The sequence below is a fragment of the Bos indicus genome, chromosome 4 (genome assembly GCF_029378745.1).
Source record: "Bos indicus isolate NIAB-ARS_2022 breed Sahiwal x Tharparkar chromosome 4, NIAB-ARS_B.indTharparkar_mat_pri_1.0, whole genome shotgun sequence".
Taxonomy (NCBI): Eukaryota; Metazoa; Chordata; class Mammalia; order Artiodactyla; family Bovidae; genus Bos; species Bos indicus.
The window spans coordinates 31,223,008-31,238,444 of record NC_091763.1 but is presented as its reverse complement, the minus strand read 5'-3'; the positions used below and the strand labels follow the sequence as shown (position 1 = coordinate 31,238,444).

Below are 15,437 nucleotides of genomic sequence, written 5' to 3'. Positions count from 1 at the left end.
GCCCCATTGTCCAGGCTACTTTATCTCTGGTTCCTTATCACAGCTGCCAGCAGCATGGCATGCAGGGTTCACAGTGCTCCAGAGCCTCTTGTGGCCCTTGGTCTGCTGGGCGTTTGGGAGTAGGAACCCCCTTGCCTTGTCTTTTGCTGGGCGAATGTCAGCCCATCCACATACTTCCTGAACCTGCTTTGCCTGTTAACCAGACTTTCAGTTCACTTCAGCAATGTTTGTTCACTCAGTTGCTCCCTTAAATCCTGCACCCCCCCAAAAAAAAGGACACCAAAAAATTATATGAAATAGTTAAAAAAATAAAATACTATTGTGTCCATGTAGTCACCGGATTAGCAGTGATTTCTGACAGTTCCAGCCTATGCAAGAGCCTGTGAAGGCCATTTAGTGGGGAGCCAAGACCATGGACCTGGGTGCCTCGTGGTCTGGGCTCCAGTCCTGCTCTGCCACTTACCTGCCGTTTCTGTGCTGTTTCCCGTTTGGGGGAGAAGATCATAACAACCACTAAATACTGTATCATGTGAGGAGACATCACTCTCTCTATCAAGGTTGGTAAAACATATCTTGCCAGTCTAATCACCTCACCTGAGGAATCTAGTCTGAGCCCAGAAAGCATCTACGTGATTAGCAAACAGACATCTCTTCTGGGATTATGACAAATGAGGGTCAACCTTCTGGAGTTACACTGTATCTTCATGCAGGGTTTTACTGGTATTTAGAAATAGCTTACTGCTCTCATGAGATTGACTTTTTCCCCCTTCCCCAACATAGGAGGTGACATATCTCCAAAAGAGCACCCGGAGTTAAAGTCGTACGTGCATCACCTGTACGTCATTGACAGCCAGCAAGCCCTATTTGAGCTCTCGCACAGGATCGAGCCGCGGGTATGAGCCTCACCGCGCATTGCCTCGCCTCCCCCGGAACCGCAGTGCCAAGCGTGTTATGTTCCTGCGAGAAAAGTTGCTGAGTTTTATCAGCGTATCACAATAAGACGCACACAGCAAAGCCAGCCAGAGCGTGCTCAGGAAGTGATGTCAGCCACCTGAGTTGGGGAGAGGCTGCTATCGAAAGGAGACGGCAGAAGAGGAGGCAGAAACTTTCTCGAAATGAGAAGTCTGGCTTTTTAGGATCACCGTGTTGAGCCAATCCATTGTTCACTTTGCGACGTGCCAGCGTCAAGGCAGGAGGCCGCCCCTTGTCATGCGGTGACCAGACAGCTCGGTTAGAGTGCACAGGAGCCAGCAGGGAGCTTTACTTGGCCTGGCAGTAGATGGCTGTGTATAGGCTGTCAGAGTAGGAGCTCGTCTGAACACTCAAAGACAGTGATGGCATCTCTAGGTTTCTATGGAGATGGACTGGTCTCCATCGTTACAAACTAGGACATCACCAAAAGCTACTTGTGTCTAAGGAGGCAGTGAGCACTGGCAGCTGCCACCCCTGCTCTAATCTCCAGAAGAGAAATGTCGAGGCATGCATTTCTTAGCAGCTCAGTCACTTAGTGCTGTATGCTTGCGGGTAAAATTCATTTCTGCACAACTTGATTTACTTCTGTAAGTGAGTTAGACTAAGTTGCTTTGCCAATACGGAAAAATAGTCATCTTTAAGAAACTGACTCACTGTTTACTTTCTGGGGATTTTCTTTACATGTGCAGACAGGCTCTCATCTCTCCTCAAATACAGTACAATTTTTGACAAAAGCACAGTGCCTGCCACGTCACGGGCACTCTGTAACTGTTTCTGGGGGTGACAGAGTCACAAAAGTCCATCATCTCGCGCCTGGCAGTGCCCTCGTGTTCTCACGCTTCGGCCACCTCGTGCCTACACTCTGGAATGAGAACCACCAGTACAGGGGGTGTACATGGGATTTGATGTGTGGACCGCTTAGCGCTCCCTGGAGAAGAAGAAGGGATATAGAACAGTGGCAGTGGCCTGTCTTTCAGCAGATGGAAAGAGCCCCCAGAGATCCAAATATCTGATTTATGTTGGACACTTAGAAGTTCTGTAGCCCACCTCCCAACCAAGGCAGGGGGCCTTTCTATAATTTGCCTCTTTTTTCTTCTCAAAGTCTCAGAGTCTTTTAGATCTCTTTTTATTTCCATTTTTAGAGATTGGGGCTCCTACGGTAAATAAGACCTCTGGCTGTTCTCACGAACTGGTTTGCCTCAACCTTCAAATGAACAAAAAAGACCTGTGGGAAACAATATTGAAATCCATCCCTGCCAGCCAGATCCTTGTCACTTCGCTTAAATACAAAGTTCCCGCTTCCCATATTAGGTCCTTTCATTTCCACACATGTGGCCCTGGAGCCCCTCTCGCCAGCCCTGCCAGCTCCTCTCCTCGGCGCCTGTACAGAAGCGCTTCCTCCTCTCATCAGCGCGTCAGCACTGAGAGGTGTCCAGCGTTGTTCCCTGGATTTGGCAACCACGCTGACCTGGAGAGATCACTCGAAAGAACCGCATGGAGCAAATTTGGGGAGGACTTTGAGAGTCTGTCCCATTGCGTCCTTCAGTCCTGAAAATGAACAGGGCTTGACAGAAAGGCACCATCCTGGGCTGGTCCACTCAGAGAAATGCCCCAGCCAGCTGGGAATGGAATGAAACTCACTGGAAGCAATCAGAACCAGGGAAAAGCGATTTCTCTCGAGGCTGATCAAACAGTGATGCGCTCCCCTTGGCGATTACTGGTGACGGTGTGGGCTGACAGCACCCGTGTGCTTTGGTCTTTTCTCTATTCTTAGGGAGTAGCATTTAGCCATTCTGATCCTGTGAGGCTGTTTTGACATCATCTCTGTGTTTTAGAGTGCGTGATTATTCGCATTAGATTTACACTGCTCCGTCTAGAACTACTGCAGTTGCCCCAGTGGAGAGCTATTTCAACACAGCACCTGCTGCTTGGACCTCAGCTCAGATATGTGCATGGCCAAACAAATCCACATGTACACCGGGCCTGAACAGATTCTGAGGGTGCATTTAATTTACCCGCATGTGGTATGAGTAGAAACAGACTGGGAAGAGAAGGGTGCTTGCCTTCTGTTTCCCCCAGTCATGGGGCGCACGTGGCTCTCGGGCTGTCCCCCAGTCATGGGGCTCGTGTGGCTCTCGGGGTCTCCCCCAGTCATGGGGCGCACGTGGCTCTCGGGCTCTCCCCCACTCATGGGGCTCGTGTGGCTCTCGGGGTCTCCCCCAGTCATGGGGCGCACATGGCTCTCAGGGCAGCAAAAGGAAAGGAGGATTTTGTTCTGTTTAGATGTGCTTTTCCATCCCCATCTTCTGAAAGTCATAATCTCCAAATCTTCTGAAATTTAACAACAGTCTCCAGAGGTTTCTCTGGCAGCAGGTCTCAGAAATTTCAGAAGCACTGAGAAGGCCTGTATCTGGAACTGAAGGATTCAAGCAGGATCATGGGGACCAGATCAAGCTTAACATGAGACTCTTTCTAACAAGTCTGGAGTTGTCTCAGTGAGCAGGCTGCACAGAATTTAAGCTGGGTCCCTGTTAATAGGGGTAGGTCATATTCCCTCACCAGGAAGATGTATAAGCTCCTTTCCAACTCTTAGATTTTCACAGTTGCATAAAATCTCCGTTCACTCTGAAACATCTCATGTATCAGCAACCTTCACCAGCGAGGAGTGCATGGGCCCTTCTAAGAGGGTTCTTTTTGCTACAGCACAACTTTCAGACAGTCCTGTGTGTCTTTGGATTTGTCAGCATTCCAGCAAACCAGCCCTCTTTAGAAATTGGCAAAGGATAGTGTGCTCTTTGATCAGTTGTGTCTGACTCTTTGTGACCCCATGAACTGTAGCCCACCAGGCTCCTCTGTCCATGGGATTCTTCAGGCAAGAGTACTGGACTGGGTAGCGCCATTCCCTTCTCTAGGATCTTCCCAAACCAGGGGCTGAACCCAGGTCTCCTGCATTACAGGCAGATTCTTTACCATTTGAGCCACCAGGGAAGCCCCAGCAACAGTTCCCAATAGGCAAAATCATAACCATTCCAAAAATATTAAATTTTTTCATACACATTTGCAGATGCTCCAAAGACCACAGTTTTTTAAATTCACTCTGTTACAATCTGTACAATTGCTGAATGGTTGTAGTGATACTTCTTATCACCTACATTTACTTTATTCTGATATCTCAGAATAAATTTATTGTCTTAGACCCCTATCCACAAGCAAGTTGGGTAGAGCATACCTGAAATTCCGAGGCATGAGGACAAAGTAAAAGCCCACCCCTCTCAATTTGTGGGGAGAAGTGTACTCATCTCTGCGTAGGGAGAAGCAGTAGTGTGAAAGAGAAGGCGTTGGTGGCTTTCAATCCCTGGAGCCTGGCCTTGACGGCTGCCCTGATCCCCGCCCTGTGGTTTTGTTGTGGGCATCACTCACCACAGATCCCAAGTGTCCCTGGGTGGCACAGGGAATCCGAACTTCTCAGAAACTAGGGGCAGATCAGATCCACTGTGGTGGTCTAACACAGAGTTTCTTTTAAATGCGGTCTAATGCGGAGTTTCTTTTAAATGCTTCAAAGACGTGTCCTTAAAATTTCAGCCTGCTTATTAACCAGTGAGCCATTGTGCTTAGAACCAGTGCTGGAAAAATGTTTTTTAAAATTGCCAAAAAGTTAAATGAAAATGTACTATATAAAGCAAAGCTGTATATACTAAACATTTTTTAGCAGAGTACTATTTATTTGCATAGCCTATTTATTGTATTCGTATTACACTGTTTATTAAAGACTGGGATGAAGTCAACCAGAAGCAAGGACTCTTGAGTGCTGTGACCTTGTCAGCTTGCGTTAACAGTTAGAAGATAGAAAACCTGCAATCAGGGCGCCTACCTAACTTCTCAGGGACTACACTTTGTAGTTTTCCACCATTAGAAGAGCTGGTAAATATGAAACACTTGTGGAATTACCAGAATTGCCATTAACAGTATTTTCTTTCTCATATCTCATGCTTTCTGCTTCTGTACATATGACTGTGCTGTGTATTTATCAAAGCTAGTAAGCAATAATTTATATGTAAAAATGGCCAAGCAATATAAGGTGAAAACTTACGTAAGTTACTGTTACCTTGTATTTTCAAGTGTTTTTTTAAAAAACTGCTTTTCCAAATATAAGATTATGTTAAAGATACACTATTCACGCCTCAGAACGTCTTGCTTTGTGATGTTTGGGGACTCTATAGCCAGTATTCTGGTACCATATTATGCTCAGATTGAAACTCAGGAATCATTTACCCAGAGTGTGCTACAGGTAGGTGAGGAGATTCTCAGGTGGCCTGTGGAAGCCAAAATCATTTATGGAGTTATTGCAGAACCTAAACATGCTGTGTTGGAAATCGCGTCCTTTTCTGGGATGTGCAGAGTCTGACAACCCTCACCAGCACCTCACCTCACTCAAGTGGAATGGGGTACTCTCCCTAGCCAGCCCAGACATGGAGGGAAGTTCCAGGCCCTTGTGGGGATGCTCGAGGCTGGGGCCAGCGGCAGCACAAGAGCCGGGGTGAGATGCTGAAGCAGAAGGGTGGTAATGATATGCTCCACAGGCCGGAAAGACATTAGACTGTCACACCAACTCTCCTCTAGCCCTTCTATACGTCCTGCCCATTGGTGTCAAGCTTGGCCTCTGGCATGTGCTGATCCTTCCCTGCAGGAGGATGATGTTGGATTGAGTACCGGCTAAACGTCATCCTCTGTGCAGTGAAAAAGGCAAGGAGTGACCTGTGTGGCTTGGAGACTGAAGCTTTGAGGTAGCCTGTGGCCGCCATGTCTCTTCTGTGAGACCCGCAGTGCCCAGGTAGAGGTGTCTCCATCCACTGGACTCTCCAGCTTGTGGACGATGTATCACTTGAGGGAGAGAGAGAACACCCTCATTAGAAGCTACTGAGACTGAATGGAGGGGTGGGGTGAGCGACCCCTGGGCAGCATTTCACCACGGCTGACTAATGCAGTCTCTAGGACACCGGGGAGAATTAAGGCAACAGCAGGGCCTTTCCCAGCAGCCGTGGCTCTGGGGTGTCTCATATCTGGTAAGTCTGTTTCTCCTGGAGAACCATGTATGGAGATGGATGGCCAAGTTCAAACTATGGGAGCTATCTTGATTGCTCACATCCAATAGCCCTTGCTCATCTAGTTCTCCACCAGCTGCTGTGTCCCCACGTCCCTGCTTGAGGTCAGGCCCTCACTATTCATTACTTCAACCATTACAGTGACCTATTTAGGCTTCCTCCCTTTCATCTAAATATTCCCTTTCAAAATTGATTTTTTTTTCTTTCCTCTCTTTTTTTTTTTTGCTAAAATACAGATCCTAGCTCAAAATCCTTCAGCAGCACCTCCCAAGCTATAGAAGTAAACCTCAATAGCATACAAGTTCTTCACATTCTGCCCTCTTAGTTATCCGTCCAGGGGTTAAAGAGATTGGGAAGATAAATAATTTGGTACCCCCCCCCCTTTAAACTGCTGTTCTACATGGGGAGATTCATTGATTCTTACTAATAAGAATGCCAGATGAAAATAATATGCACCAGACATTTGCTAAATAAGTAATGTGAGACGTACTTGCTCCTTACAAAGGTGTGGAATCTTGAAGCCACACTGAGGATGCAGAGCTCGCTAGGGTTGGAGGGAGGGGGGCAGGGGCTCTACCAGGATTTGCCCAGGCGGGCAGAATTGCCTTCGCTATCAGAGACGAGCTCTTCCCTACCAGAGAAGTTCCAACAGACCTAAAACCAGCCAGCAATTCAGTCATCAGATGAGCAATCTGGGAGAAGATCTCTAAGATCACTTTCAGCCCCTGGCTATTAAGAAAACTGGTGCAGATCTGCAATTGCTAGAGATAATTGGTTTTGTTTTGTTTCAGGAAGTGACTAGGCCGATGAGGGAAATAAGAACTGTTCATGGCCCTTTGTGTCCCGTTGACCTGGGCTGGGCCTCAGCTGGGAGGGAATGGCAGTGGGCCAAGAGCGGAAGGGCGCCTCACCCTTCCCGGCCCGGCGCCCCTGCTGACTCCACAGTACAGTCCCGGCAGACATGAAGGCCTGCAATAAACAGACAAATAAAGCCCTGGAATCCACTCAGCAGGGTCTGCTTCCAGCACAGAGCCAGCTGCTGCCTCCCGAGGGGTAAGGAGGGTCCACGGTGAGGGTGAACCTCGTTCTTTCAGTTGTCATCATATTCCTGGCTGGTGCCACCTGGCCTCACTCTGCCTTCTCGCCCAGGCCCCCTGACTGGAGCCAGCACTCAAGTCTGGCCGGACTTTTCTCCTGCCCACCCCAACACACTGTACCCGGGAGGCTTCTGCACCTACCCCGCCCCAAGTAAGGCTTGTCCACTCCCAGATCCTCCTGGGTGACCCATCCTGCACTGAATCCCCTTATCACTGTCTCAGTTCCTAGACCAGGTCCCATCCACAACTCTTTGGGGAACCACCCTGCATGGTCTCTCCACCCATCTTGCGTGGGCTGCCTCGAGGGTGAGGAAAAGGACCAACCTAGCCTGTGAGGCTAGACTGCCAGGTTTGAATCAGACTCAGGCATTGAAGAGTTGGGAGAACCAGCAAAAGTTTCCACCGCCATCTTAGCTGCTATTTCTGCACCTCAGAAAATGGAAGTTCATATGCCTTCTCCCTTACAAGGTGGTATGAGAAATAAGATGAGACAATAAACAAGACAGATAAGGAAAATATATAGTAGTATATCTGATGATACGAGGTTCCTAAAGAAAAAAATGCTAAAGCAGGTTGGAGAGTGCCAGGGAGAGGGTCAAAGTGCCAGGACAGGCCTTTGTAATGAGTTGAATCAGGCCCCCTCAAAACTCATGTGTTAACGGTCCCAACCCCCAGGATCTCAGAATGTGACTTTATTGGGAGACAGGACCTTTACGGAGGTTATGAAGTTAAAATGAAGTCCTTATGGTGTAAGCTGTCTAGTAGGACCCATGTTCTTATGAAAAGAAGTGAAAGTGTTAGTCGCTCAGTCGTGTCCAACTCTTTTGCAACACCATGGACTGTAGCCCACCAGGCTCCTCTGTCTGTAGAACTCTCCAGGCAAGAATACTGGAGTGGGTTGCCAGTTCCTTCTTCAGGAGAACTTCCCAACCCAGGAATCGAACCTGCCTCTCCTACTTGGCAGGCGGATTCTTTACTACTGAGCCACCTGGGAATCACATTTGATACTTAATGACAGTTTGTGGACTAAGGGCCTCCACAAATTTGTGGGGACCAAAATGTGAGACATTCAGGCCATCTGGTGGCATGTGCTGATCCTGCTCAGCATTTAGGTCTCAGTTGTAGATTCCTGTTCTTGAGGTCCTGGTTAAATCAAAGGTCACAATGAGGCACTGTTGTGAGTGAGAGGCTTGGCTGCTCTGCTTTACTGGGCCATGGTCCAGTGGGTTCTTGTTTTGTTTTTGCAACACAACGCAGAGTCTTAAAAAAAAATTACAGAAATCAAGGGAATGAGAAAGGAGCCAAGCTGGAGAACATTGACACTTGAAAGGGTCAGGCAGGCACTATCTGTCATCTGCTTTCTCCAAAGGGGATGAGGCTTCCTGGTGGATCAGCTGATACAGAATCTGCCTGCAATGCAGGAGACCCAGGTTCCATCCCTTGGTCAAGAAGATCCCCTGGAGGAGGGCATGACTGCCTGCTCCAGTATTCTTGCCTGGAGAATTCCATGGACAGAGGAGCCTGTTGGGCTACAGTTCATTGGGTCACAAAGAGTTGGACATGACTGAGCGAACTTTCTTTCAAGGGGATGAGAGTGAGAGCCAGGCTGGAATGGATCAGGCAAGTTCCTCTGCACCCCCTGCTGTTGACCATTAAGTGAAAAGTCCCAAACAAGCCTACAAAGCACCTCCTGATCTGAGCCCTGCTTGGTTCCCCAGCCTGTCCTCTGGGTACTGCTCCCCACCCCACCGCACTCCCTAAGAGACACACGTTCGCTTCACTTCAGCCAGGCTCAACCTTTCAGGCAAACCCGCAAGCCAGAGGATTATCCATTCTACCATCCCCATTACCCAGCGGGCACTCCGGCACTAGGTGGCGCTGTGCTTTCGCGGGGCTACGGCCGTGAACGAGAAGCACGATCCGCCCTGAACGCGCGCACCTGCCCCGGGTGAGGCCGCTGCCGGCAGCTGCTCGCTGCCCCTCTAAGGGACGCTCCAGCCTCAGCACCGCGGGGGAGGCTGGCCCGGGCCCTCCGGCCTGCGTGGATTTCCTCCCCCCTGGCTGTCCCCACCGGCCCAGGTTTAGCCCTCAGGTAGGTGTCCCCAGGCGCAGGTGAAGGGCACATTCACGGCCCAGCAATGCTGCAGCGTCCGCGGGATTCGCAGCCTTGCGGGGCCAGCGCTGCACGCTCCAAGACCCCGCGGGTGACGGGAGTTGGCTGAAGAGCTCCGGGGGCTGTGGTCGCTCTCAGCGCCTTCCCAGTGTTGTGATGTCTGAGGAGCTGGAAGCGATTCCAGCACATTCCTGAATGCATATAGCTGGGGTGAATCCAAGTCCCCTTTCCCAGAGCAGATACCAGCGAGGTCACACCTGAGGTCTGTGCCAGCAGTCCAGAGCCACCACGCTCACGGTGACCCAGGGCCACCACGGTCACGTTCTTCCTCGAGGCCCTGAACACCGTCCGCAGTTCAGAGGAGACCTCGGGAGGCATTAGCTGAGCCCTGCTCAGAAACGACCCTCTCGCTGCTAGGGACGCGGAGAACCCTTGTCCTCCGCTCTATCCCACCTCGTCTCCCCAGCAGTCCTGCCAGGACTAACCTTTGGCCACTCTCAGATCCCACGAGGGCTAAGTATTTCCCTGACTCTCACAGTGGCTGAGCACCCTTGTTGCCCGCCATGAACAAGCTGCTGGAACATTCCCAGGTGTTACTAGCCTGGTGCCCCAAATTGGGGAGGAGGGGGATGGAATGAAGGGATAAAGCTTGCTTTCCTTCCTTCCTCTTCTTTCCCATGAAAGAGCCTTGACGGCAGATTCAGATGGAAAAGAAGGACAGGTCCCCTCAGTCACACGCAATGGCCCCAGTGGTCGAGGCTGGGCTCCTTTTGTTCTTTGACACCAACGGGGTTGGGGCCACAGATTCTCTGGAGAGTCCAGAGTCAAGATGTGGGGAGCAGCCAACGGCCCTCCTGGAACCCATGTTTCACATTATGCATTGAAATTCCCATAGGCCTGGGGCTGAGCTTACCCTGCAGAATCAAAGAGGTCAGTAAAGGCGGGGGACAAAGCACAGACTCAGCCTGGAAGCCAGAAGACACCATACAGACAGAGATAAACAGGCATTTCAGAGCAGCACAGGGCGGGGCCTGGGACGCTGCCTCTTCTCTGGCTGGCCGTGCCTGGCCACTGGGTCTCCAAACAGTCCTTCCGTTTTGGAGATGCCAGCTTGTTTTGGACCCAAGGCTTGACTGTTTTAGGGTCGGAGTGGGGAGGATTGATTGGATCACAAACGGCCTTTGGATGATAAGTACGGCAGTTTGTATGTTTCATATTCTGGTACTCAGCCCTCCCCATGGGGAGACGCTGTTTTTGTTTGTTTTTAAGTTTATTTTACTGAAGTAGAGTTGATTTACAATCTTGTGTTAATTTCTGCTATACAGCAATGTGATTTTCAGTGTTATATATATATATACACACATACATGCACAAACATATACAGATTCTTTCTAATATTCTTTTCCATTATGGTTTATCACAGGGTATTGAATATGGTTTCCTATGCTCTACAGTAGGACCTGTTGTCTATCCCTTCTCTATATAATAGTTTGCATCTTCTAATCCCAACTCCCAGTCCATCCCTTCCTCACCCACCACCCCTTGGCACCCACAAGTCTCTGTCTGTTTCTGTTTCATAGATATGTTCTTTTGGAAGCAGTCTTTTCATTTACCATTTAATCTTTAAAAAAAAAAATGATTTATCTTGACTGTGCTGGATCTTAGTTGCTGCTCGTGGTCTTCCTCCCTAGTTGCGGGAGCCGGGGCCACTGCTCCTCATGGCAGCTCCTCTCGTTGCAGACTACGGGCTCCAGGTACACAGCCTTCAGCAGTTACATTTTTCAGACCCTAGAGCACAGACTCAGTAGTTGTGATGCATGGGCTTAGTTGCTCCGTGGCATGTGGAATCTTTCAGGGCCAGGGATTGAACCCATGTTCCCTTCAATGGCAGGTGGATTCTTATCCACTCTACCACCAGGGGAGTCCCTGGAAACTGTTTTTTGACAGAGTTACTTTTCCTTTATGAAAAGTTCCCAATCTTAGGGTTTTTAAAATGATTAAAATTCTGGCAGTTCAGAGTTGCTTAGTGTCTTTGGGTAGGTGTTAAAGAACAGCTGGGTTTTCTCCCACTGTTTTCTTTGCCCTTTGGTTTATTTCACTCAGTGTTCCAGTAGAAAGATCCTTGGAGTGTGAGTCAGGGAAACCTGAATTCTGGTGCCTGCCCCACGTTCTTCCAGGAACTGTGGCCTTGGGCAAGTCATTTATCCTCACTGAGACCAGTTCTCTGACATTCTGAGATGATGTGGAATCACAGGGAGGGAGGAGGGTTTGGTTAGTTCACTATGTCACCATGTAACAGCTGTTTTGATTCTCTCGGAGAGTTCATTCATTCATTCATTTGTTCATCAACTATTTAATATATGTAGAGATCATGACAGACATGAAGATGCAAAGATGACAAAGACATGGTCCCCACTGATGAACAGGCATGGTGGAAAGTGTGCTGATTTTCTGAGGGACGCGGCCAGGTCCCAGCGCTGATTAGCTGTGAGAGCTCAGCTAAGTTTTGATGACTTCTCTGAGCTCTAGTCTGCTTGCTGGTGTGATGGGGTTATTGCATAGGGTGACCAACCATCTGATTTGTCTGAGACTGAAGAGTTTCTTAGGACCCAGGACTCTTGGAACTAAAACCTAGAAGGTTCCAGACAAACTGGTAGGAGTTGGTCACCTATCTGAGAGATGAATTGAAATGACACATAGATAGAGACTAAGCCCAGGGACTTCCCTGGTGGCTCAGACAGTAAAGCCTCTGCCTATAATGCGGGAGACCTGGGTTCAATCCCTCGGTTGGGGAGATCTCCTGGAGAAGGGAATGGCAACCCCCTCCAGTATTCTTGCCTGGAAAATCCCATGGACGGTGGAACCTGGTAGGCTGCAGTCCATGGGGTCGCAAAGAGTCAGACACGACTGAGCGACTTCACTTTCACTTTTCAAGCCCAGTGCCCCGCATCTGCTAGCTGCTTTGTCAATATAGCCCTTCTTTGGGTATATGCCCACACAGCCAGACACCCCCACCCACACACCTCATCACAGGGTAAAGGGAAAAGAAAAAATGTAAGCAAACAAATATGCTATAGCTAAGGCAGCTATGGGAGAGAAGGACTGCTGAGAAGCCAGGAGAGGCTGCAGAGGGCGGGAGCCTGGCGTGGGGGAGAGGCGGGTTAAGTGAGGGTCCTGATTAGGGAGATGCAGTCTGTGCCTGAAATATTTGTAAATGCTTGAAAGTTTAACAGCTTCGGGCTCTTACGGGGTGTTCTGTGTGGTTAGAACAAGCAGGGAAGATCCTAAAGGTAGGTTTGATTCATATTGTAAAGGCCCTATGTATGATTCTAAAAGACTTGGCTGTCATTTTGAAAGTTTCCCAACACTTTTGATGATGCATCCTTCTGGTGAAAAAAGGTGAAAACTGACACCCTTCCAAATACATGTATATTTATGTATAAATAATGCACATGTGTAAGGAAATAAAGCATACCAAAAAACCCAGAAATGTTTAAAGAAGCAGATGAAAGGCAAATATAAGTAGAAGTTCTGTTTTCTTTCTGTTCTCCAGTGATTTATTTTGTCTGCTTCCTCAAGTATTCACACCCCATTTGAGAGATCACTTCTCTTGGTGGTGGAGAATCATGGCAGGCTTTAAAGCAAAAAAACTTCACCTGATCAGGTTTGATTTTCAGCAAGTGACCCTGGGTGCTTAAAGCAGGGCATGGAGGCAAACCAGCCAGTAGGAGACTTGTCAGAGTCCAAGAGAAGGTATCAGTGGCCCACACTCAGGTGGCAGCATAGGTGTGCAGGGAAGATGCCAGACTGGGGAGGGATTTAGGAGGTGAAAGCAAGAGGACACGTGACTAAGAGTGGGTCTGTTGAGTTAAATAAGTGCATGCATGCAGGCCTCTTGAAAGATGTCCTCACACAGAGGTGCTCCCTGGAACTACATTCAATTTCAATGACATTTTTGATCCACACTCCAGATGTGATGCAAGGGAAGTCAGAGCTGTATTATGACTTTCATGGGCCTTAGACACTTTGCCTTCAATGAGCCCCTTTCTCCATTAAAAATAATAATAATAAAATATATTTATATATAAGTAAGTATATATGTATGAAAGCATCTGAATGAATTGTATAGAGAGGAATATAATAAAGTAGTATTAATATTATATTCCATTTTTATCTTGATTTTAGAAGAAAGTAAAATACTCGCATGGGTTTCTAAAGGTATGGTGCACCTTAGGCACCGTGCCTGTGGTGCCCAAAGGCTAAGTCAGTCCTGGAAGCCTGTCAGACTCTGGGGATGTGGCATTCTGGCAGGTTCAGTGTGAGCATGGAGCGCCATCTAGTGGCTCACATGTTTGCAAGGCAGCCGAGCTGCTGCTCTGTAAAACTTGGACTCAGCATCCCAGATCAGACCCAATCTGTCTTATGGCTGCTTGACTCATCTCCAGACAGCCCTGGATGCTGGGTTTTGAGACTGATTGGCAGGCAGACAAAACGAAACCTCAAGAGTGCAACAAGGGCACAGGAGAGCCCCCAAATCAGCTAAGAGCCAAAGTTTAATCTTTTCATCTAACAAGTTATTTAATGCAGTAGTAGTTTTCAGCATTTTGGGGCTTGAGGCAATACACCGAATGGGGCTATAAGTGGACTCCAGTTTAGGAAAGCAAGTTTTAAAAAACAAAAAAAATCGGTTTTGCAGTGTTCTCTCAGTATTTCCTATTTTCTTCTCCACTAGGATTCCTTCTGTATCTGCAAGGCAGTTATCCAGTATTTGATAAGAGGCCAGACTTTTTTTTTTTTTCGTGGCCATGTTGCATTCCTTGGAGTATCTTAGATTCCCTGACCAAGGACTGAACCCAGGCCCATGGCAGTGAAAACCTGGAGTCTTAACCATTGAGCCTCCAGGGAAATTCCTATATGATCTTTTAAATTTGCTTTTGAATTAGGCTTGCTAATATCTTATTGGGTTTCTCTTATTGAAAAATTTACATCTATATTCATCAGGGATATTGGCCTATAATTTTCTTAAATTGTAGTGTCCTTATCTGGCCAGAGTATTACTGGCCTTGTAAAATGAACCTGGAAATGTTCCCTCTTTTCAGTTTTTTGAAAGAGTTTGAGTACTGTTAATTCTTCTTTAAACATTTGGTAGAGTTCACTAGTGAAACCACCTTGTCCTAAACTTTTCTTTGTTTGGAAGTTTTTGATTACTGATTCAGTCTCCTTACTCATTATTGGTCTGTTCATATCTTCTACTTCGTAATTCAGTCTGCTGCTACTGCTAAATCACGTTAGTCGTGTCCGACTCTGTGAGACCCCATAGACGGCAGCCCACTAAGCTCCCCCATCCCTGGGATTCTCCAGGCAAGAACACTGGAGTGGGTTGCCGTTTCCTTCTCCAATGCATGAAAGTGAAAAGTGAAAGTGAAGTCGTTCAGTCGTGTCCGACTCTTAGCGACCCCATGGACTGCAGCCCACCAGGCTCCTCCGTCCATGGGAGTTTCCAGGCAAGAGTACTGGAGTGAGTCTGGATAGGTTGTAAATTTCTAGGAATTGACTCATTTCTTCTAGGTTATCAAACTTGTTGGCATATAATTATTCACTACTATCTCATGATCTTTTGTATTTCTGTGGCAAATTGTAATATCTGCTCTTTCGTTTCTGATTTTATTTGAGTCTTCTCTTTTTATCCTTAGTTAGCCAGCCAAAGGTTTGTCCATGTGTGCGGCTCCTGACTTAGAACTCTGCATGGGGCAAGAGAGAAACAAGCCTCTTTGGCAGTGTTCACACAGCTGGAGAATCCAGGCAGTTCCTCTCACACTCCCACCTTCCCGCATAGGAGACATCACAGGCTGAGAAAATTTCTCTTGTCCCTTAAGCTGAGCTACCCAGGAGAGGCGTGGTGTAGGTAAAGTCAGATGTTCCTCTTACCCTCTCTGATGCGTTCAGTTGCAGATTTTTGTCCTTGTTGCTCCAGTCACGTGCTGGAACCTCTGCTGGATTCTTGGACTTCCACAGAGTCTCTCTGATCTGTGGGTGATTGTCTAATTGGTGATTCTTGTAGGGGAAGATGATAGAAAGCTTCTATTTTTGCCATTTTGATGATGTCACTGTCCAACAGATATCTTTAAAGATATAAACTCATAAAGTTTACTC

The 15,437-nt window shown here is 47.9% G+C and overlaps 2 protein-coding genes across 6 annotated transcripts in view; both read left to right on the top strand.

Annotated features, from left to right (window-relative positions):
- RAPGEF5 (Rap guanine nucleotide exchange factor 5) overlaps positions 1 to 5,145 on the top strand; it is a 256,592-nt gene extending 251,447 nt beyond the window's left edge. For all 5 annotated transcript variants that reach the window (XM_070787582.1, XM_070787581.1, XM_019958533.2 and 2 more), the window contains one exon: positions 781 to 5,145. In XM_070787582.1, the coding sequence (XP_070643683.1) occupies positions 781 to 899 (119 nt within the window). In that variant the 3' untranslated portion in view covers positions 900 to 5,145. The remainder of the gene's footprint in view (positions 1 to 780) is intronic.
- Positions 5,146 to 9,141: 3,996 nt separating this feature from the next.
- Positions 9,142 to 15,437, top strand: part of CDCA7L (cell division cycle associated 7 like) — a 211,159-nt gene continuing 204,863 nt past the window's right edge. The window contains exon 1 of the mRNA XM_070787587.1: positions 9,142 to 9,263. The gene's annotated coding sequence lies outside the window, so the exon portion shown is untranslated. The remainder of the gene's footprint in view (positions 9,264 to 15,437) is intronic.